Raw genomic sequence first — 22,461 nt, 5'->3', positions numbered from 1 at the left:
GTACTATCTAAAGTAAAGTGGTCATTGAACATAATTGACTGGTAATTACTGGTGATGAAAGAACAAAGAGTAAATGAATTGGAGAATAGAATAGAAACTATCCAATGTGAAAAACTGATACAGAATTTAAAAAAAACTGAGAAAGACAGCAAGTTGAGATTTCCTTAATGTGTAATTAGTCAGGAGGAAGAGAGGGAGGGATAGATGTGGGCAGGAAAATACTGAAGAAGTTTTTCTTATAATCATTTCTAGTCCTGTACAGTTTATATAACAGATACATATAACTACATAAACAATTTACATTATGAAACCCTGAATATAATTTTAGTTTCAACATTTTGTGCAAAATGATACATTATGAATTTTTGTTTGAAAATTATGCAAAGTTATGATGAACCTCTAGTTATAATATAAGAAAATGTAAAAAATTATGTGTACCTAAAAATCCAAGGAAAAAATTATGATGGAATTTTAAGCATTCAAGTAACCCCTCAAAATATAAGTGGAACCACCTCAACAAAAAAAGAATAAAGGAAACAAACAGATAATTCATAATAAAATGGTTTACTCAGACCCAAATATAATAATAACTACATTAAATATTTGTGAATTAAATTCTTGGTTAAATGACAGAGATTTAATTCTGGAATTTTAAAAAAGATTCAAATAAGTATCCATAAGACATGCACTCTAAATATAGAGGTAAAAATATCTCAGCAGTATTATCTTATACATCTAGTATTTCCATATGATACCAGCAGAACATTTGTGTCTATGAGTACTTTCCATATGGAACAAAATAATGTCATCTTGTTTTTTAAAAATATTTACACAATTATTTCTTTTTAAAACATCTAATATTTATAAAAATCAGTATGAAATATTTGTAAAAATATTGATTTTCCTAAAACAATATGTTCTTAAAATGGGAAATAAAATTAAGAAAAGTCAATCTTGAAATTTAAAGTTAAAATACATCTGAAAACACATTTTCAGCTGCTCAGAAAGTTATATATATTAGTGATAATATCTTTTGATTCTTATATTTTCTAGTATCAACACTAATATAATTTTGAAAAGGTATTTTGGTAAACATTTAATGATAGAGATAAAGAACACTAGTATAATTCATAGTTTATATTTTTTCAAAATTGTCATTTCAGTTCACTATCATCTAACTTCATTATTTCATAATAAAAATAAAGATGTTCACAGTTTTAATAGCTGATGAAGTTTTTGAGCTACATAAAATATTCTTAAAAGATTCCTTTATGAATTGTCATTTTCTTCCTTCATTTAATATTTTAACACAGGGGCTAAAGATAGTGCTTAGTGGTTAAGAGCACTTGGCTACTCTTCTACAGGACCTGGTTTTGATTCCCAACATTCACATGACAGCTCACATCCCTTGGTAGCACCAGTTCCAAATATCAAACACCCTCTTCTGTCTTCTGTGGGCACCAGGCATGCAAATGGTCCACAGACATATATGCAGGCAGAACATTCATGCACATAAAATTTAATTAAATTTAATTTTAGAAACTTTTAAAAACATATGTTAGTACATTTTCTAAATAAATGAATTTATTCAGGTTGGTATTAAACATACTATCTTGCATCAAAGGGTTCAGAATTTTGAAAAATGAAATTTGTAATTCATTACTTGACATGATTTACTAGATTGCTATGAATCCAGATAACAGTCATTAATTTAAAGCATATTGCAGAAACCTTAAATGATATTTTTGTTTTACTCTTTTGTCTTTTGTCATAATTGTTCTAGGCACAGGAGTACCTTTTGTGACACTACAGAGCAGTTTGAAAGTAGCTCCTAGAAAAATCCCAACATTTCACATCATTAGAATACTAGTAATATTCACCTGTGTTTAAGAGATATTTGTCTCTTACATGCAACAAGCAGTCTTCACCAAATTATTTACAATTTTATGAAGTTTATTGCTGGCCAGAGCCAATAGGAATGAACAGCTGCTTTCTAAGGTCCTCTACCTTTCTGTGGTTATTTTTGCTTATGGAAAAAGAGATTTATAGAATTAACAGTGATTTAAAAAGCATGTCTTGCCTGATGGTGATGCCGCACGCCTTTAATCCCAGCCCTCAGAAGACAGAGGCAGGCAGATCTCTGTGAGTTTGAGGCCAGCCTGGGCTACAAGAGCTAGTTCCAGGACAGGCTCCAAAGCTACAGAGAACCCTTTCTTGAAAAACAGAAAAACCAAAAAAATCATGTCTTGCAAGGAACCTCAGAAATTTTTTGAGGTTAACAGGTTTTGCACAACTAATTTGACTAAGGTATCATCAGAAGATAGGATACAGAATCCTACCTAGAATTTGGTCTCTTTCTCTGGCACCTGAATAGCTTGTGGGCCTGAGTTAAGTTTGCAAATCACTGCAGTTCTTAGTACCCAGAAAGTTTTCAACCATTTTTTTAACTGATGCTTTTGTGATCCAGTGATGTCTCCCATTTTTGTTTTCTAATCTGGAAGCTTTTAAAAGAGAACATTACCTGCATACTTTGTTTCTTTTTTTTTAAACAGGAAAAATGTATTCCAGTTATTTCTTCTACATCTACAGCATCTCTCAGTTCACTAATAAGAAGATCTTCATCTAATAAGTCTCCTGTGGGGCCATCTAAAATAGTGATGTCTACAGGTAAGTTAGTATTTTCAAAACAGTAATAAACATTACATATTTTATTCAGCATTGATTTGACTGTTGTTAAAGTACTGGAAATGAGTAAGATATTAATGTATTTTGTTAAACTAATAGTTCAGCTTGATGTTAAGCAAAAACAGCCTGTGTAAATCTGTCACCTGAAAGTAAATATCCAACCTTTTGAATTTGTGTCATTAGCAAATCCTTATTATTTCAAAGTATTTGTCATTTCATATTATATGTGTTTTCCAAAATAACTCATACCTTTTGAAAATAATTTTTCTGTCAAAGGACATGGTGATATTAAATTCTTCTCTGGTATGTTGAAAAGAGCACAGAACAAAGCAAATCCTTTTTTATCATCCCATATACATTTTCTTAATCTTTTTGTATTTTAATTTTCCTTTCATTTTATTTTGTATGTATGAGTGTCTTGCCTACATTTGTATTTGTGCAACCATGTATCTGCCTCTCGCCCAGAAGAGAATGTCAGATCCACTGGGACTAGAGAGATACAGGATGTAATATCATTTCTAGTTGGTCTTAATAATATAAACCCAGAGTCAGAGTGAGACACCACTGCTTGGCTCTATTTTTCTTTTTTTTTTTAATTTTTTTATTTTTATTTTTTATTTTTTTATTATTTTTTTTGATGTTTGATGTTCCTCTTTTTTTTTAATTTATTTATTTATTAAGGATTTTTGCCTCCCCGCTACCGCCTCCCATTTCCCTCCCCCTCCCTGATTGCTCTATTTTTCTTTTAGACTGATTCAATCTTGTGTAACCGAGGATAGTCTTGAACTCACAGAGATCCATCTGCCTCTGTATCCCAACTGCTGGAATTAAAGGTGTGTGCCACCACCCTGCCTCTATGGCTAACTAGTGGCTTTCTTGGCACTCTCATTCTCAGGCAAGCTTTATTTGTTATAGTACAAACAAAATATTGCCACAACAGACAGTTGTAACTGTCATGTGTGTGCTGGCAAGCAAACCCAGGCCCTCTGGAAACAACAGCCAGTGCTCTTGAGCTATCTCTCTGGCATCCCTTTAGTGTTTTAAAAGTATGTCCTATTCTTTTATATCCTGAATTACCACCTTTATGCTCTTATTTTCCTTGAACTCTTCCTTATCATTTTTCTCACTTAAAGGGAATTATTTTTTAAATACCACTTGTTTTTTAAAGGTTCATTTAACACACTTAATTTCTTATTTCTTATAAGAAATAGTGTATTACATTTAATACACTAGCTAAATGAATACAAGTTGATAATATCTAATCCAAGAATGAACCTATTGAGTACTGACATGACACCACAAGTAAAAATCACCTGATTTCATATGATACATTGCAATCAAAACACAAGTGCCACAAAAGTATGATATCAAACTACCTCAGGCTTTGTGTATGAAGTTTTTATGAAGTATACGTGAAGTTTATGCTCAGACATATGTTCCATCCCCCAAGTTATCTCATTATGTTTGAAATATTCTGGTACCAATGATTTCTTATAAGGGATCTCAACATGTATAGCAGAAATATGATAAAACATTGAAATCCTTCTTTTGCTTTACTTTATGAATGTATCTGTGCTATTATCACCTTGGGTTAGGTTTGAATCACTGTTTCATTTTTGTGAGAGAGGCTATCCTTCCTCTGACAGTTGGGACAAGTCAAATTATCATATTTCAACCCAGTAAAATTGACATGTATGGTTTTTAGTATACTAAATAAGTGTGTATGTAATTTTTTAGTACAAAATAAGTTTTAAATGGTTTGAGTACTGATAAACCTGTATGATTTTCTAGTATACATTGATTTGCATTTGTCAATTTAAATTATCTACACTTGACACCATGATTATAGATGAGAAACTTCTGCACTATATGATTTTATAGTACAAAGAAAATGGTTTAAAATTTCCCTCAGTAGCCAGGCGGTAGTGGCGCACGCCTGTAATCCCAGCACTCGGGAAGCAGAGGCAGGCGGATCTCTGTGAGTTCGAGGCCAACCTGGTCTACAAGAGCTAGTTCCAGGACAGGAACCAAAAGCTACGGAGAAACCCTGTCTCAAAAATTCAAAAAAAAATTTCCCTCAGTGAGCCTAGTCATATATAGAAGGAAATTTTTATTTTCATATTCAAACTTTGTCATTACAACTTACTATTATATATACTATGAAGTCATTTTATTGCTTTAGAAAATGCAGTTGAAGTACACTATCAGTGATTTACAATGAGTAAGGATGAGCAATTTTCAAAGGAAATTTATATATTGTATGTATAATGAATTTGGGTAGGTAGAGAAGCGGGAAAGCTCTAGGAGGAGTTGGAGGGAGAAAGATCAAAATTTAATAACATGAAACTACTCTTTAATTTTGTATCATTTCTTGCAATGCTAAATTAAGAATGATTATATGGTGCCCTTAAGTCTTCTCAAACATATATTTTATATAATCAGTTTTGAGTAAAGTCATAAATGCTATATAAGCTATTTTTGGACTATTTGCATGTTCAATATCTTTATGTAATTATGAAAATATATCTACCTGCATGTTTTCAGAAATGGCCAATGATATGAGCTATTATGTTTCCATTAAGTGAAATCACTAGTAGGATATGACAATTATGTAATATTTTCAGAAAATTTGTTTTAATTCATCTCATTTTTATATACATTTTTTCTCCTCAAGTCTGTGTCTATATAAATAAACATGGAGATTGTGGCCCCTACCTGAATCCACAGAAAGTTCAGCAGCTGCCTGACCATTTTGGTCCAGGTCCTGTGAATGTGATTCTCCGGCGGATTGTGCAGGCCTGTGTGGATTGTGCCATTGATTCCAAGACTGTGTTTTTATTTATTAAGCCAGATAATCGAGGAGGAGAAGTAATAACTGGTATATTAATCTAATTCTTTATATGTGTTCTAAATTTGATTTGAGGTTTAGAGAAGCAGACTATTATTGCATAGCGATTATTTATAATATTTATATTCTACTATAGCACTTTATTATACTGATGTAATAGAATAAGTATGGTGGTTATATACTTATAAAATTTTAAATCTCATTTGGAAAGTTTACTTTTATCAAAGCAGACATGTAAGCGCCAGGTATTGTGGCACATACTTATTCTCCTTGTACTCAGAAGTCTGAAACAGAGGACTACTGTGACTTCAAGGGCACTCTGGGCTATAAGTGAAGTACCAGGTCAGCCAATGCTATATATTGATACCCTGTTTCACACAAACAAACAGAAAACAAAATAGGTAGTAGTCAGCGTAGTACTATAAGTTTAAGTAAAAGATACTGATTTTTTTTCTTGTACATGCTTTGCTAAGCTAAATGTTTAAGCATAGTACTTTGGCTATTAAAATGTTTTATGTTTTGAAAAATTTCTAATAAGCTTTAAAGAATAATGTGACTCAAAAGAAAATCTTCTTAAGATAAAATGAAAAGGCTAAGGATTATAGCTCAGGGATAGTATGCTTGCCTTCCAGGCACAAGGCCTTGAATTTAGTGCTCAGCACCATAAAAAAAAATTTAAAGAAAAAATAGGAGAGAAGTAATTTGTAGTTATTGTCTATCATGATTCTATAAACAGATATCATAACATTTGTACTCATAGGATGTAGAAGGGTTACTATAAACCAAGCCAATTCAGTTGCACTATTTATATATACTTAATAGGATTTTTATCAATTCCTTTTTAAATTTTAAAACCCAGAAAGTCAGCTTTAAAGTACATTTCCTGAATTGATTTCTTTTGTTATTTTATTTCTCATCTGCTATGAGATGACTGATGACTGACCTTACCTCCCCGCCCCATAGCCTTCTTTGATGAGAAAGTTCATAGTGTTCAGCTCCCTCCAGTGAATAGTGCATCATTTGCGCTTCGCTTTCTTGAAAATTTCTGCCGCAGCATGCAGTGCGATAAGTTTTTGAGTAGCCAGCCTTTTAAACCTAAGGCTCATATTCCTACCACTACTACAGACCTTGATCAAAACAAACCAGGTAAGAAAAATAAAAGTTTTGTATACTATATATCTAAGAAAGTGGGGAGGGGATGTTGGGAGCAGTGCACATATGGAGGCCTGAGAATAAGTTTTTAGAGTCAGTTCTCTCCTTCCATCTTTGCATGGATTCCAGGAATTGAACTCAGATCACCAGGATTGCGTAGAAAGTGTCTTTATCTGCTGACCCCTACTATGCTTTTATTTTGCATTTTATACTTGAGAATCTGAGTATTTCAGAGTTTCCTTTCTGTCATCATCAAACATTTTGCCACATTGAACTAATGAAAAATGTGTAGTATATAATTATACTTTCTTCACTTAAAGTGAGAAACTCATTTCTTAACTAAGGATTATAGCTCAGGGATAGTATGCTTGCCTTCCAGGCACAAGGCCTTGAATTTAGTGCTCAGCACTAAATTCCTAGTAAACTTGAGAATCAAAGCCAGTGTGCTATTTTTTGCTTTTTTATGAATAGTTGATATTTGACATATCCTTTTAGGTTGAGGTATGGCTTTAACATTGTTGACCTTAATCTAAAGAAAGTAGCAAAGACTATTGAGTCCATAGATAATAAAGAATGATTTTCTCAAAATTAGCTACAGTTACCTGTCTTCCAAACTGAAGACTGAATAAAAAGATGAGTGCAGTGTTGTTCTATAGAACCACAGGTGATATTCTTGTTTCTAATCTCTACAGTGAAAAGATTGTTTGAGCTTTCCATTTTTTGGATGTTTGTTGCTCTTTCATATAACTATTGACAAGTAACCATATTCTGGTTATAGTAGAAGTTTATGTATGTCACAGGAGTAGCTGTAAGTCCCAGTATTAAAGCTGCATTGTCTTCTTGTCAAATGCTGTCAATTCTGGAACTAGAATACCATGATAGTCTTAATGTGTTTAAGTCTGGTGTATTCCAATCAGGTAGAAAACCGGGGTATCATCTCCAGTTACTCATTTTCAGTTCTTTCTGATTATTCTCAATTTTTCCTCATAAACTTTATTGCCTCTGTTTCAGTGAAGTGTCTCCTCTCTATTCCTTTCTCTCCCATTTTCTTGCCACAACCCTCATCCCATTTAGAACCCTATTGCCCCACCCCTTTTCTGGCTTAGTAAAGTGATCTCCTAATTGGAGTCCCCTTTATGGTTTCTCCATGCTGGTATAACTGCCTAGTGAATCCCTTGAAAAAAGTTAGGATACAGAAAGTCCTTACATGAAAGTACAATAGTCATTGTCATAAGGTGTTGGAATTTATCAAATCTGGGTTCCAGTGCTGACTGTGTAACCTGTACACTATAAGGACATGAAGTTTGGCAGATCTAAATTTTAATCCAAGGTTTGCTGTTAATTAGAATTACACTTTATGGACAAAGTACTGAACCTCCCTGATTCTCAGTTTGCCTTTCTACAAAGTGGTTACTTTCTGAATTATGAGGAAATATGTACAGCCATGTCTGTTGACATAGACCTGTAATCTCAACTACTGGAGATTTTGAAGCAGTGTAAGGCCTATGTGAGATAAATTTCAAGCCTATCTTAGACAGTTTAGTAAGACCCTGTATCACAATAGAAAGTAAGTAGGGGACATAGCTCAGTGGTAGAGTGTTTGCCTGGTATGTGACCACAGGATAAATAAAATTTAGACATATCTTTCTCTAAATGCTTCTGAATTGTTCAAAATACACACAGAGATTCACCTGCCTCTGCCTCCCGAGTTCTGGAATTTAAAGCATGCACCCCCCACCGTCCTGCTGAACACAAGAATTTATTTATGTATGTGTGTGCATTAAAGTGCTCACAAAATGCAGAAGGGTGAATCAGATCTCTCGGAGTTTACAGGCTTTATAAGCTGCCTGATGTGGGTGCTGGGATCTGGTCTCCAGTGCTTTGATAGGCTCTTAACTTCTGAGCCATCTCCCCAATCCAACTCTTTAATATATTATTTCAGTAGAAATACATATAGGATACAGTGAACCTGTTATTATAGTCAAATAATTGACACTGTTGTTGAAGTCATAGTCTGCAAATTACTTTGATGCAGAAGTACTTCATACAGATAATACAAAAATACCTGACTATAGTAATTATAACATGTACCTTTTTTTAAAGCATTAAATGAGGAACTAAAGGAAAGTAGAAGACTCAAACGATGTTCTCAGCGACCTCTAACTTTTGCTCCAGTCTCATCAAAGGTTCCCAGAAAGAGTGGGCGAGCCTCTAAAGGTAAATGGCATTCACACACACACCAGAATTGAGAAAGTCAGTCCCTCAGTCACCACCTATGTATGCTCTTGGTGTGATGGTTTTGAGGGTAGGAAGTTAAATTCACCCATGCTTGACAATTACATTATTACTTTGGTCACTGAGCACTGTATTCCTTTCAGAAATAATACTTCTGTCATTTTTCCCTGGGTTAAAAAAGACTTAGAATAGCACTATCCATTCTGCGTTGCATTACTTATAACCAGGAAAATCAGTGAGAGAAAAGCTAATATGCTTTCTCCAGTGAAAGCAAATATGAGAAAATAACAGTATGGTCATAAGGAATATTTCTGAAGAATTGTGCTCCTAAGAATAAATGTTTTTTAGAAGTGTACAGCTTTGGTTGCAAGAATGGAAAGATCTACTAAATTATCATATAAAACATAGATGATGGCCTAGAATCAATGTGGATTTTAGGAGTGTCCATTAATTTGTATGATGAAAAAGAGTTGTCCATGTATTTTGTGTTAGAAGCTTGCCATTCAATAGAACACTAAGTGATCTATTATTGGAAATAAGCTATTTTTCTTGATTAAGAATTACATACATGTATGGAATGTATTTTAATCAAGCCGCACCTCATTCTCTCCCCTCCAACTACTCCTCTACACCTACACCACAATTTCCTCCCAATTTCATGGATTCACTCCCTCTGCTGTTGTTGTTATTTCAACCCACAGAGTCCACATAGTTCTGCTATTATGTGCATACATACAGGACTATCTACTGGAGCAGAGATTCTCAGGGGCTGCATCCCTGAAGAAAACTGACTCTCCCTCTTTTGGTAGCAATCAGTTGTTAGTAGTTCCTTGGCTAGGGGTGAGATGTCCTAAGCCCCTTTCATATCCATGCTGAAATTTTTGTCTGATTTGATCTCGTGCATGAAGTCACAGATGTTAGTTTATATATGCAGTTGCCAAATTGTATCTAGAAAATACTTTTGTTGTAGTTATTCACTGCCTCTGGCTCTCATAATCTTTCTGCCCCCTCTTCTGAGATGATTACTAGCCTTGCAGTCACAGTATGATATAGCTCTCTGCTAATCTCCATCTACTGCAAAAAGGATCTTCTCTGAGGAGAGTTGAGAGATACACTTATTTGTGTATAAATCTCTAGGAGTTAGTTTAGTACTGTGTACTTTTAGCAGAAAAAGTTCTCTAGAACTTGTAACCTATACTCAGGTCCTTGGCCTCATTAACATGCCAAGCATGAGTTCAATCTTCTGAAGAAGGCCTTAAATACAATAATACAATACGATCATTAAGTGATTGGTTACTTCCATAGCATTCATACCACTATAGTAACAGTAAATATGTCTTGACAGACCATAATTATAATAGTTTGTAGGGTTCATACCTTGGTAGGACTGTTGATTACTTTTCTCCCTTAATAGAGTGTCCAGCACCACCCAGCACAATGAAAGCTAGCCAGTAGCTTACAGCTCAGAACAGCTTGATTTCTCTATGTTCTATGTGGTATCTTTAGCAAATAGGGTCTTATGTGACCTCATAACCTGACCTTAGGTTCTGAGCGGGTAACCAAGAACAATGGTAATAACCCTGTTTATATTTACTGGTCTATGAAGCCCCACTGACCATCAATTTCAAAAGAAGTAACATGTTCCTGGCACTGAGTTTTTAATAGATTATCATGTCTGTGAGAGGCCCCATTTGAATTTTTTGCATATATATATAAAAATATATATATATGTGTGTGTGTGCATATATATACATATATATATATAACACGTTTTGTGTGTGTGTGTGTGTGTTAGGAAGCTTGTACAAGTAGGTTTTCATTTGGCTTTTTCAAAAGTGTTTTGTGTTAGTTATCTCTCTGAAAACTCCCTCCTCTACTCTGCCCTCTAACCTGTAACCCACTTAACCCTTCTTGCTCCATTATCCCCTGTTCTCTTACTGTTTTCCTGACTTCTATGTGTACTCCAAGTTAAATACACATATCTGGAGATTCAAAGCTAGAGTTCACGTACAAGCAAAAATGTGAAATATTTGTCTCTCCAAGTCTAGGTTACCTCACTAATGGTTATTTCTAGTTCCATCCTTTACTTGTGAATTTCTTGTTCATTTTTCATAGCATCTTAATAATATTCCATTATGTAAGTGTATCACATTATCATTAGCCATTCATCAGTTGATATGCACCTAGGCCATTTCCATTTCCTTACTCTTGTGAATACAGCAGCAATGAACATGGATGAACTAGTATCTCTGTAATAGGATATAGAGTCCTTTGAGTATATGCTCAGGAGATTTATAGCTGGATTATATGATAAATTTATTTTTAAGGAACCTCCACACTGATTTCCGTACTGGTTGTACCAGTTTAAACTCCCATCAATAGTGTATAATTATTCTCCTTTCCCCACATCCACACCAGAATTTTCTGTCCAACTTATTTTTAACTCTTAGTCATTCAAACTGGGGTACAATAAAACCTTAAAGTAATGTATTAGTTTGCATTTCCCTATTACTAAAGATATGGAACAATTTTTGAATGTTTCCAATCCATTTGTATTTTGTCACTTGAGATCTTTACTTGGTTACATGCCAAAATTTTAAATTGAGTTTGTTTTGTTGGTGCTTAGTGTTTTTTTTAGTTCTTTTTATAGTCTAGACACTAGCCCTCTATGAGATGTAGAGCTTGTAAAGAATTTTCTTCTCATTCTATAGACTGGCTCTTCACTCTAATGATAGTATCCTTTGCTGTACAGAAGCTTTTAATTTAAGCAGGTCCCATTTGTCAATCACAGATCTTAATGCCTGCACTACTGGCATTCTGTTAAGAAAGTCCTTGCCTGTACCTAAAAGTTGAAGTTTATCCCTGACATGGGAGGTCCTTCTGTCTGTGTATTGCTTTCATTGGTTAATTAATAAAGAAACTGCCTTGGCCTGTTGATAGGACAGAACTTAGGTAGGCAGGGAAAACTAAATGGCATGCTGGAAGAAAGGAGGCAGAGTCTGAGAGATGCCATGGATCCGCCAGAAAGAGATGCTGGGAATTTTACCCAGTAAGCCACTGCCACATGGCAATACACAGCTTAATAGTAACAGGTTAAATTAATATAAGAGTTAGCCAATAAGAAGCTAGAGCTAATGGGCCAAGCAGTGATTTAATGAATACAGTTTCTGTGTGGTTACTTTGGGGCTAAGCTAGCCGGACAGCTGGGACAAACAAGCAGGCCCTCCTCCTACATATCCCTACTATTCCCTCTAACAGATTTAGTGTATTAGGTCTTAAGTTGAGATCTTTTATTCATTTAGAATAGAGTTTTGGGTTTTTTTTCTACATATATCTATTCAGCTCAACATACACTATAAATTGAAGATGTCTTTTCTCCAATATATATTTTTGGCCTCTTTGTTAATAGCCAGGTGGCTGTAAGAGGGTCAAATTGTATCTGGGTCCTCAGTTCTATATTACTAATTGATGTATTTTGATGACAGTACCATGTTGTTTTTATTGCTATACTTCTATAATGTTTCTTGAAATCAGGAATGCTGGTACCTCCAGCAAGTCTGTTTATTATTCAGGATTTTTTGAATATCCTGGGTCCTTCTGTGTTTCCTTGTAAACTTTAAGATCTTTATTCAGTTTCTGTGAAGAAATTGCATTGGTATTTTGATGAGGATTGCCGATTGCATTGAATCTGTAGAATGGTTTTCCATCTTCTATTATCTTCTTTGATTTCTTTCGTCAGTGTCTTATAGTTTTCATTAGACAAATCTTTCACTTCCTTTGATAGATTTATTGACAGATACTTTAATTTTTTTAAGATAAAGTCTTATTGTTTAACTCTGGCTGGCTTGGAACTCACTATATAAACCATTCTGGTCTCAAACTCAGAAAGCTATCCCCTTCCCTGTCTCTTCAGTGGTAGGATAAAAGGCACAGTAGGAAAATAAGATACTTTTTTATCTTTGTGGTCATTTGAATGAGAATGACCTCCATAGGCTCAGATATTTGGATGTTTCATCACCAGTTGGTGGAACTATTTGGGGGGGGGGGGGATTAGGAGTTATAGCATTGTTGAAAGAGATCTGTTACCAGGGTAGGCTTTAAGATTTCAAAAGAGAGATTCATACAGTGTGACTGTCTCTGCCTTGTTGTGTTTCAATATGTATGCTCTCATCTATTGCTCAAGTTCCATGCCTGCTTGCTTGTTGCCATGCTCCCCATCGTAATGATTATGAACTCTTAACTCTATAACTGTGATCCCCCAAATTAAATCCTCTCTTTTGTAAGTGTCTTTGGTCATGGTGTTTTTTCAGGGCAATAGAAAACTAACTAAGATAGAATGTGGTGCCACAGAGTGGGCTAATGCTGTAACAGGCCTGGTCATGCCGTTTTTCAGAGGGATGCAAAAGACTTTGGGATTTTGAACTAAGAGCATGCTTGAATGCTATAAGTGGAATTTAATGGGCCATCATAGTAGGAGCTTAGAAGATATTAATGCTGAGAGTTATGTGAACCAGCCCAAGAGATTTCAGATGGGAACAATATTAGCAACTTGGCTAGAGGCTGTTCTGGTGATATTTTGGATAAGCTTAAGAGATTTCAGATGAGAACAATATTAGCAACTTGGCTAGCTGTTTGGTGATATTTTGGATAAGAATGTGGCTGCCTTTTGTCCTTGTCTAAGCGTCTTCATGATTGAAGAGTTTTGGATTAGTTTCATTTGCGGAAGAGATTTCAAGACTGCCAAGTATTGACTCTGTCATGTGGTTACTAGTGATCACTCTTATGCTGATCTGCAATAACAAAGAACAAGCAGGGCTACAAGAAATACAAAATACACAGTTTGAGGAGAAAAAGACCAACAGGAAATTTTATGTTAGAGCCTTCGTTTGTGCTGAAAGAGATAAGGAGAAATGGAATAAATGGAATGGTGACCTCCCACCCAACTAATTCTATAACTTGTGAAAAGGCCTAAGGTATTATCTGTTCCTAAAGAGCAACAACACATCAAAGCTTATGTAAATATTTCAAGGAAGGGGCCAGGTTTCATCCTGATCCTGCAACAGAACTTGGCAGCCATGATCTGGCTTTAGAATCAAGAAGGATACAAAAATAAAGGGGTTGTGGAGTCTTCCTACACAATTAAAGAAAGGAGTGTTGCAGGGAAGTCTCTGCATGCAGGCCCAGAGAGGCCATTGCATGAAGCTGTGAAAGTGAAGGCTGGATTTGTTTTGGAGACCCCAGGATGTTGGAGATGACAGAGCTGTAGGATACCTGCCAAGGAAAGCTGCATACAGTGAGTGGAACCCGTTCAAGAGACAGAAATGTGTTGCAGTCAGCAAAGCTGGAAGGGCAGAGCCATCTAAGCCTTTTGACAATCCGACATAGATCTACAGGATTTGGAGGATGCCCTGCTAGGTCTTGCTTTGGTCTAGTATTTCATCACTATGCCCCTATTCCTCCCTTTTGGAATTGTAATGTGTATTCTGTGCCATTGCATGTTAGGTATATGTAATTTACTTTTATTTTTACAGGGGCTTACAGTTAAGAAACTGCCTCAAACCTCAAAAGAGACTTTGGACTTTTACATTGGTTCATTGTTGAAAGACTGTTGAGACTTTTGAAGTTGAATCAAAAATATTCTGCCTTATGATATTGCTGCAAGCCTATGGGGACCATGGAATGGAATGTGGCAGAATGAGAATGGAACCCAAAGGCTCATAGAGTTGAATATTTTGTCCCCAGTTGCTGGAGCTCTTTGAGAAAGATTAGGAGGTGTGACCTTTTTAGAGAAGATAGGTTGCTGAAGGAGGGAGTTGAGGTTATAAAAGCCTACACCAGTCCCAGTTGGTTGGCATTCTCTCTCTCTCTCTCTCTCTCTCTCTCTCTCTCTCTCTCTCTCTCTCTCTCTCTCTCTCTCTCTCTCTCTCTCTCTATCTATCTCTATCTCTCTCCCTCTCTCTCTCTCTGCCTCTCGCTAACATATCAGATGTAAGCTCTCAGCCCTAAATACTGCTACAGCACCATGCCTGCCTGCATATTCCCATGTCCCCCACCTTGATGGTCACCAACTCTCTCTTGAACCATGAGCTCCCAGATTAAATGTTTTTTTTTTTTGCCTTTGTCATGGTGTCTTGTCATGGCAATGGAAAAGTAAGACATCCTTCTAATAGAATTTGAGCTGTTGAAGATAATCTCTTTTCCCCCTATAGTAATATCTTCTGAGGGACATGACATGTCTAAAATGAAAAGTTTTCTTGAAACTTTTGAGAATTCATCAATAGGTGATTCCTTGTATCCTGCATATACTTCAGTCTCCAAGAGAGTTTCTGAGATTGTGTCAAATACATCAAGTACATCTATAGTTATGAAAAAGTCATCTACCTTATAAGCACATTAAATACTAATGGAAAAAGAAAAATGAAGGTATATTCAAGAATAATGTTTGCCAGTCAGTGTGTTTATCTTTTTCGTTGAGGATTCCGTACCTAACCATACCACCTGATCACCTCTTGAAATGCCAAAATTAGAGAGGTCATGTTCTCTCTTCCACATTGCCAGGGGCAATGCTGTTATGGCTATTCCTGTCCTCATAGCATCACAGAACTGTCTCTGGGACTTTGGATCACCAGCCCTATTAGATAGAGACTTCTGATTAGTAGTTCTCAAGCAGGTGTAAACAATTCCTGAAGTGCTATGAGAACTCTTAAACCTCTCATGGCTCTTTCAGCCAAGAAGGACACATTCCTTCTCCTTGTTTCTGATGTGATGTCATATCTGTTGAGACCTTTCCCTGGTACCAGCCTGTGTGTGGCTCTTGGATCAGGTCTCTGGCATCCTGTTTCTGTAACTACATCATTTCCCTAATCACCAAATCCGCTGTCATTCTCTTAGATCTGCCAAGAAAAGCTGGCATCTTCTTTAAAAAGAAAAATATCACACAGCATTTCCTGCTGCTACTACTTAACCTTTTAAGGGTTAAGAGTGAAGGAGATAATAAGTGTTCTGTCCATTTTCTTTAGGCTGTGTTGAAGAGTAAAGAACATAGAAAGCAAGTGACCTCATTGTTTTGTTTTTTTTTTTTGACAAGGATGTTATATATGAGCAACCTCACTATACACATCTATGACACATTTAATGTTGTCCCTTCTATCCTACCCCACCTCCTGTAGTGATTGTTTGTTTTTAAAGTGATATTGTTTTCCAAAGGTCTAAAAATGGATATTTAGTCCATAAGAACTTATATGAAATGTTAATCCTAAGTTCACTAAATATCAACTTGTGAAAAAGGCTTTCTTAGTAAAAGGTTGTAAAATGTTCTGATTTTAAAATTTCTAATGCTAGTTATCTGACTTCCAGATGTTTGAGTAATGCTACTGACAATCCTAGGAATGGAGAGATAAATAGTAATGATATTGGTTATTAATACTTTGTGATGCTAGAAATAAGTCATCATCATCATGTGACATTATGTGCCAGGCATGTATTTTATATGGCTTCATAGACATAATTTTTAATTTTTAAAATTCCTTGAAGAATAGCTACTAGTAAACACTTTCAGTGAAAAACAATCTCAGAAGTCACTTGGCAAAAACGTGGCTAGGCCAATTCTTGAATCCAGACACTGATTGCCTGCACCTCTAGAGAAAAGATAACCATTTCATTTCAAAGCTATCTAGATGTGTCAATATTTTCTTTCAGGTCTATTAGTTTAAGCTTCATTTATCACTGTTGCTGACATAACTCTTATTGTATTACTCTCTCATTATTTGAATAAAAGAAAATTGTTCACCTTTACATTATGAAGAAATTCCATGATAACCAAGAGAAATTAAATCACTTTATTTCAGGTATATTTATTGATATCCCAATTAATAAAGGCAGGAAAAAATATACCTGAACTTTGTTTTCTCATTATTAGTTTGTTTCATATTTGAGTAGTAGTCATGTAATGATCAGAGGTTCGAACCACCTCTGATCATTTTAAGATGCATCCTCAATTTTGTTTCAGTAATAGAGTGAAAACAGAAGATCTTATAGTCTTCTCTTAATTTGAAATTAATTTTATGCCGGAAATCATACCTTTTCATACAGTCTAGCTGTAAAATAGTTACATGTTATGCAAGGCATAACTATTCCAGATTCTGATGACAGAAACCTTTTTAAAACCTAGATTTAGAAATATAATTAACCTTGTAAATATTTTTAATATTTATGGCATTGTTGAGTAAAAGGTAACTTCTAGTTGCCCTGATTCCCAAATGGTACAGCATTGTCTGTAGACTTGTCCAGCCTGGGGCTCATGGGTCACAAGTGTGCCAGGATAGTTGAGAATATAGCCCAACAGATTTGTAGACGACATCATCTTGCAGTATCAAATGTTGGAAACTCCCAGCTACATTATCACCAGTTTTACCTGGATTAATGAAGTCCAGCAAATTTTTATTTATGTTTTCTGAAATTTTAAGGCTAGGATATATTTTAGTAGATATTTATTTTACTTTACAGTTGTGGTTTTGTAAAGAAAAGAAAAAGTAGAACTACTCACAGAAAATCATTATAATTTTGAACACATTTTCTTTATTGTTTATACTTCTTGGGGTAAATACTCAAAGCATCCATATATTTGCCATGACCTGGATGATAGGAAACAAATTATATACATTTGACTAATTCATACCTAGAAATATAAACAGATTTTTCCTAGAAAAGTTCAAAACCTTCTTTATCATCACACACTCAGTAGGAAGTTGAGCATTCTCCTAAAGTTAATGAGTATTGGAACACAAATTTCTACACAACTTAGTGAACAACACCTCTAAAACCTGAACCTCATAAGATGAATACCTTACTTGTGTTTTGTCTTGTTGCCTTTTTAGTAAATGTCTAATCAAAATATCTATTGCTAGACAGTGAATCATGAAAGAGGGATCAAATAAAAATACTACTAAAGCTACTTTGTGACAGAGCTGAGCAGGAAATAATTTTGTGTTCTTTAAAATTGAGATTAACATTTAAGCCAGAGATGAGAATCTATAAAGTGTAAAAGTGATGCTAAAAATTACCATACTGAATTGAGGAGAATGGTTCCAATAACTAATCTCTTTCTCAAACATAATGGGATTGCTGAAATATATTAATTAAAATTGAAAAATATATAAGGGATTATAAACCTGTAAACTTGAAAGGCCCTATCATATTTAACAAAATAAAGTCAATTTAGAAGAAAAAGACATTAAAAGAGCAGCTTGTGCGAAGTTTGTTGGATCTGTTCAAAGAAGACAGTACTGAGTTAGCTCAGTTTATCCCAATTCGAGTAACACCTTTTCCTGTACTTGCTTGTGACCTAAGAGGCCTTGGATTGCTACACGTGTTTCATGACCATGGAAGCTTTGTACTTTCTAGTGTAAAGCTGTTCTGCTCTTTGGGGAGGTCCAGTGACATACTCTGTGCAGCACTCCGCAGATCATCTTCGTTAAGGCTCTCAGATTTTACAGTTGGAATCTTAAGTCCTTACTTTAGGTACTGAAGAGAAGGTTCCAGGAGTGAGACCATTACTTTCAACCTAACGTCTCTTCTTTCAGGATTATGATCAGGTCAAGTATGATTTGTTTTTTTTCCCCTCCCATTGAAGCTTCAAGTTATATAGCTGTACCTGACCCCAGTGTCCTGAAACAAGGCTTCTGTAAGGACCCTTCAACCTGGTCTGTGGATGAAGTGATACAGTTTATGAAACATACAGATCCTCACATAGCAGGCCCCCTCGCCGACCTCTTCAGGCAACATGTAACGTATCTTTTGATCCGGTTTTCCTGCTGCCCTTATGCCTTTGAATGACCTCTGTGCAGGCCTTTCAGTTTGCTACTGAGTTGTATGGATGGTGGGGGAACCATGTCAACTGATCTTTTTCATTTGTGAGAAGGATTGCTTTGCCCAACATTCAGGCCTTAAATGGTAGGTTAACTGACTGTTCTTTAAATGGGTATCTAAGAATCTCGTACACTAAACAACCTCAGGTTTTCAAGAGGTGGTATTATAGGATTGCCACTCTCGTGTAGACTACCCCTTCTTGTAATGACAAATACAAGAACCCTCCCCCCAACCTGCTCCCTGTTCTATTCTAGGACCATGAGTAGGAGGGGTTGACTCACAGCATATACCAGGGTGGCCTTCTTGTGATACCCTGTGAAAACAGCAACTTCATTATAATTTGAATAATAAATAATAGGCTTTTATGACATAAATTGTATACTTACAATAATAAAAAGTTTTAAAAGGATTCCTTGTGATGTTAAGCAATGTGTTCACAACATTTTCTAATATAAAATCATTGGTTTAATGTCTGGTGTACACTATTTTATGCGTGCGTGTGTGTGTACACATGTGTGCAGGTGCAAATGCACATGTGTCTATGTCTTATGGGAGCCAGAGGACAATCTCAGGTATCATCTTCAGGAAGGCTGTCGAGCTTCCATTGACACAGGTCTCTCATTGCCATCTGGGGGCCAGTGTCCCCCAGGGATTATTATGTCTTTACCTCTTCATTGCTGGAATTTAAGTACATGCCACCATGTCTGGCATTTTTACATGGATTCTGGGCATCCAACTCCAGTCTTCATGTTTTCAACACAAGTGCTTTACTGACTGAGCAATCCTTCTGAGCCCCTCTTCAATATTTTAAGTAAATCAGTATCTGTTTCAACACCTAACTAGCTTCAGACAGCTGATTACCTTTCAACATGAAGATGAAACTGTAAAGCATGTTTACAGTTTTCATTGGTAATGGCATACTCTTTCCCTTCTCAGAAAGTTAATAACATGAAATTCATTTCTACTATTCTTAGTCTTTAACTATTTGTCATAAATATGTGCTAGTATTTTGTTCAGTACACAGTAAAGTCAGATACTTTGGTACTTAGAACATATATTGAAAGTACAGGGTTAAACCTTTTTCTTAAAAATTAGATTAAATTTGTAAATTGTCAAATGATGTTCCATTGTACAAATCAAATTTTATTAGTTTTCATAGACATATATCCAGAGAATGAATATATATACATATATATGTGTATTTATATGTATGTATATATAGTACAATACTGTATAAACTAACTATAATTTTCTTCTCTCTATAGGAAATTGATGGAAAAGCTCTACTACTACTGAAGAGTGAACTGATGATGAAGTATATGGGGCTGAAACTAGGACCAGCATTAAAACTATGTTACTACATTGAAAAACTTAAAGAAATAAAATATAATTGAAAATATGCAAATTTAGATTAGAGACAATTCTCAGGTATACTTAAAATGTTTTACTTTAAAAGTAATTTCCTTCTCATCAGTTTGTATTTTATAAAAGGTTTTTATAAAAATATTTTATCAAAATTGTAGTACAATTACATTGATAGTATGTTCTTACTCTTTAAACGACATTGAATATGTTTTATTAGCATACTTATAACTGACAATTTATTATTTATGTCTTTAATTATTTTTATTGTGTTTACAAGTATACTTCATGTAGCAAACAGAGGAAAACCTTTTATTAGGATTAATTTTTATATCTAGAACCAAATAGCTAAACCCCAAAGGGGAAAATACCAGCAACGTAATCTCTATTACAAAACCATGGCAATTTTCTCTCAAAAGAGTTTAATGGTGCACTTAAGTTCTCATCTCCTTCCCCATTCTTCTGTTCATGGTACACTACTACTAGAAAGGAAAGAGCCATATAAATTATTTTCCTTTCTTTTCATGCCCTGGTGGTGTATTTGTTCATACAAAGGGGAAAAAAGCAAGTTTATAAGCTTGCATAAAGTGTTCTTACTAGTCTTTGATATTTTTAGGATAGATTAAAGTGAATAATTTTTGTGGAGGAGATGTTTATTCTACAAGAGTGGATTGGATGGAATTGGATAAACTTTATACCTATTTAATAATTTTCTGAATTTTTGCTAAGCTCAAACATTAGACATTCAATCCTGACATGTCTATTTCCAAGATATTTGTGTCCAATTTTTAAAAAATTATTTTATTTTGTGTTTATTTTTCATATGGATACTTTAGCATATTTATATACTATTCTATATTTGTGAGAATACACAAGTGATTTTTTGATTTATTATGGCACTTTACACTGCCACAAAGGTAATAAAGAACTATATATAGATGTTTATTCCATCAAAAATATGTACATCATTTTACTAATCCCAGTAGCTCTCAGCTTATTATTCAGGTGTTAAACTCTACTTAGATTGGCTCCCACATAGGGAAGCTCTTTATTCTATGCAATATTTCTAATTAATTTACTTATTGAGCCATCAATTCTACTACATTTTAAAAAATACATTAATTCTTACACTGGGGCTCTATTTTTATAAATGAGAGCTTTCAAAGGAAAATGATACTGCGTGCCATTACTTTATATAGTGGTGTAATACATATAAGCTGTCAGAATCAGTTATACATGTATTAGCCATTTGTTCTAAATGTCAACAAAATGTTCACCAGGAAAAGAATGTCCATTTTCTCTTTAAGAATACCAAATGTGTTTTATATAACAGCAGAAATGTATAAAAGATTACTTCACCTATGTCATTTCTGGAAAAACTAGATTCTTAAAATTGATCTTCTTGCAAATTGTTTGTATGAAGATGCTATGTCCAGTTTAGTGGTCCTCAGGTGTTTATAATACTATGTTTTGTTATCTTCAAATTTGGAGAATATAATAAAGTTAAATAAACACAGCAATTAATACCTGAGTCTGAGATTTTCTTTTACTTACCTTCTCCACAGTGTATTAATATGTGGGCTTGTTGGTCTTGTAAAACAGGACTTTGAAACTACTTAGTTCTGTACTTAACAGTAAACCCTGGTTTTCCATACCTCAGGAAAGATGCTACTTGCAGTTTTCTGTGTAAGTGAAGTAGCTTGAAATCTCTGGGGCTCATTCTAAAGGCTGAAGCTGTCACATCTTATGAAGTTCCCTGAAACTGACCCAATGTGAAACTATGTTGGGATAGAATATATACATACACAAATGCTCGCCATCAGAATACACCATCAGATAGTCTTTCTTTCCTCTACTTCCTTTGTATTTTAGAATTTCACATGAACAGTAAATATTTAAGATATCTTTCTCGAGAGTGCTAAGAATCAAACCCAAAGTGATCTATCACTAAGCCATATCTCCAGTCATTTAGTGTTTTCAGTCTCACCTATATAACTTAAACTGACCTTGAACTCACAATGCTTCAACCTCTGTGGTGCTAGAATTGTATGAGTGTGCTTATATTAATTTCTGCTTAGATATTTAATAGTTGGTATTAATATTGTTTTTAAATAAAAAGGTAAAGTGAGGATTTGGAGACATTAGAACCCTTGTATGCTAGTGAAATTTAAAATAGAGTTACTGTGTAAAACAGTTACTATGTTATATATCAAATCGCAAAATTTTTAAAAAGCAGCATCCGATGCTTAGGATATCAGTATTCCAAACAGTCTAAAGGTAAAAATGAATCTTTATCATTAGATGAATGAAGT

At 34.7% G+C, this 22,461-nt stretch overlaps 1 protein-coding gene across 1 annotated transcript in view; it reads left to right on the top strand.

The window, feature by feature from the left end:
* LOC121441245 (sex comb on midleg-like protein 2) overlaps positions 1-18,754 on the top strand; it is an 88,813-nt gene extending 70,059 nt beyond the window's left edge. The window contains exons 12-16 of the mRNA XM_041642401.1: positions 2,553-2,667; positions 5,360-5,563; positions 6,497-6,679; positions 8,789-8,902; positions 18,552-18,754. Coding sequence (XP_041498335.1) covers positions 2,553-2,667; positions 5,360-5,563; positions 6,497-6,679; positions 8,789-8,902; positions 18,552-18,754 — 819 coding nt within the window. The remainder of the gene's footprint in view (positions 1-2,552; positions 2,668-5,359; positions 5,564-6,496; positions 6,680-8,788; positions 8,903-18,551) is intronic.
* Positions 18,755-22,461: the final 3,707 nt, after the last annotated feature.

The sequence above is a fragment of the Microtus oregoni genome, unplaced genomic scaffold (genome assembly GCF_018167655.1).
Source record: "Microtus oregoni isolate MIOR12 unplaced genomic scaffold, Mior012 000074F_003, whole genome shotgun sequence".
Classification (NCBI taxonomy): domain Eukaryota; kingdom Metazoa; phylum Chordata; class Mammalia; order Rodentia; family Cricetidae; genus Microtus; species Microtus oregoni.
This window is presented reverse-complemented; position numbering and strand designations above follow the sequence as displayed.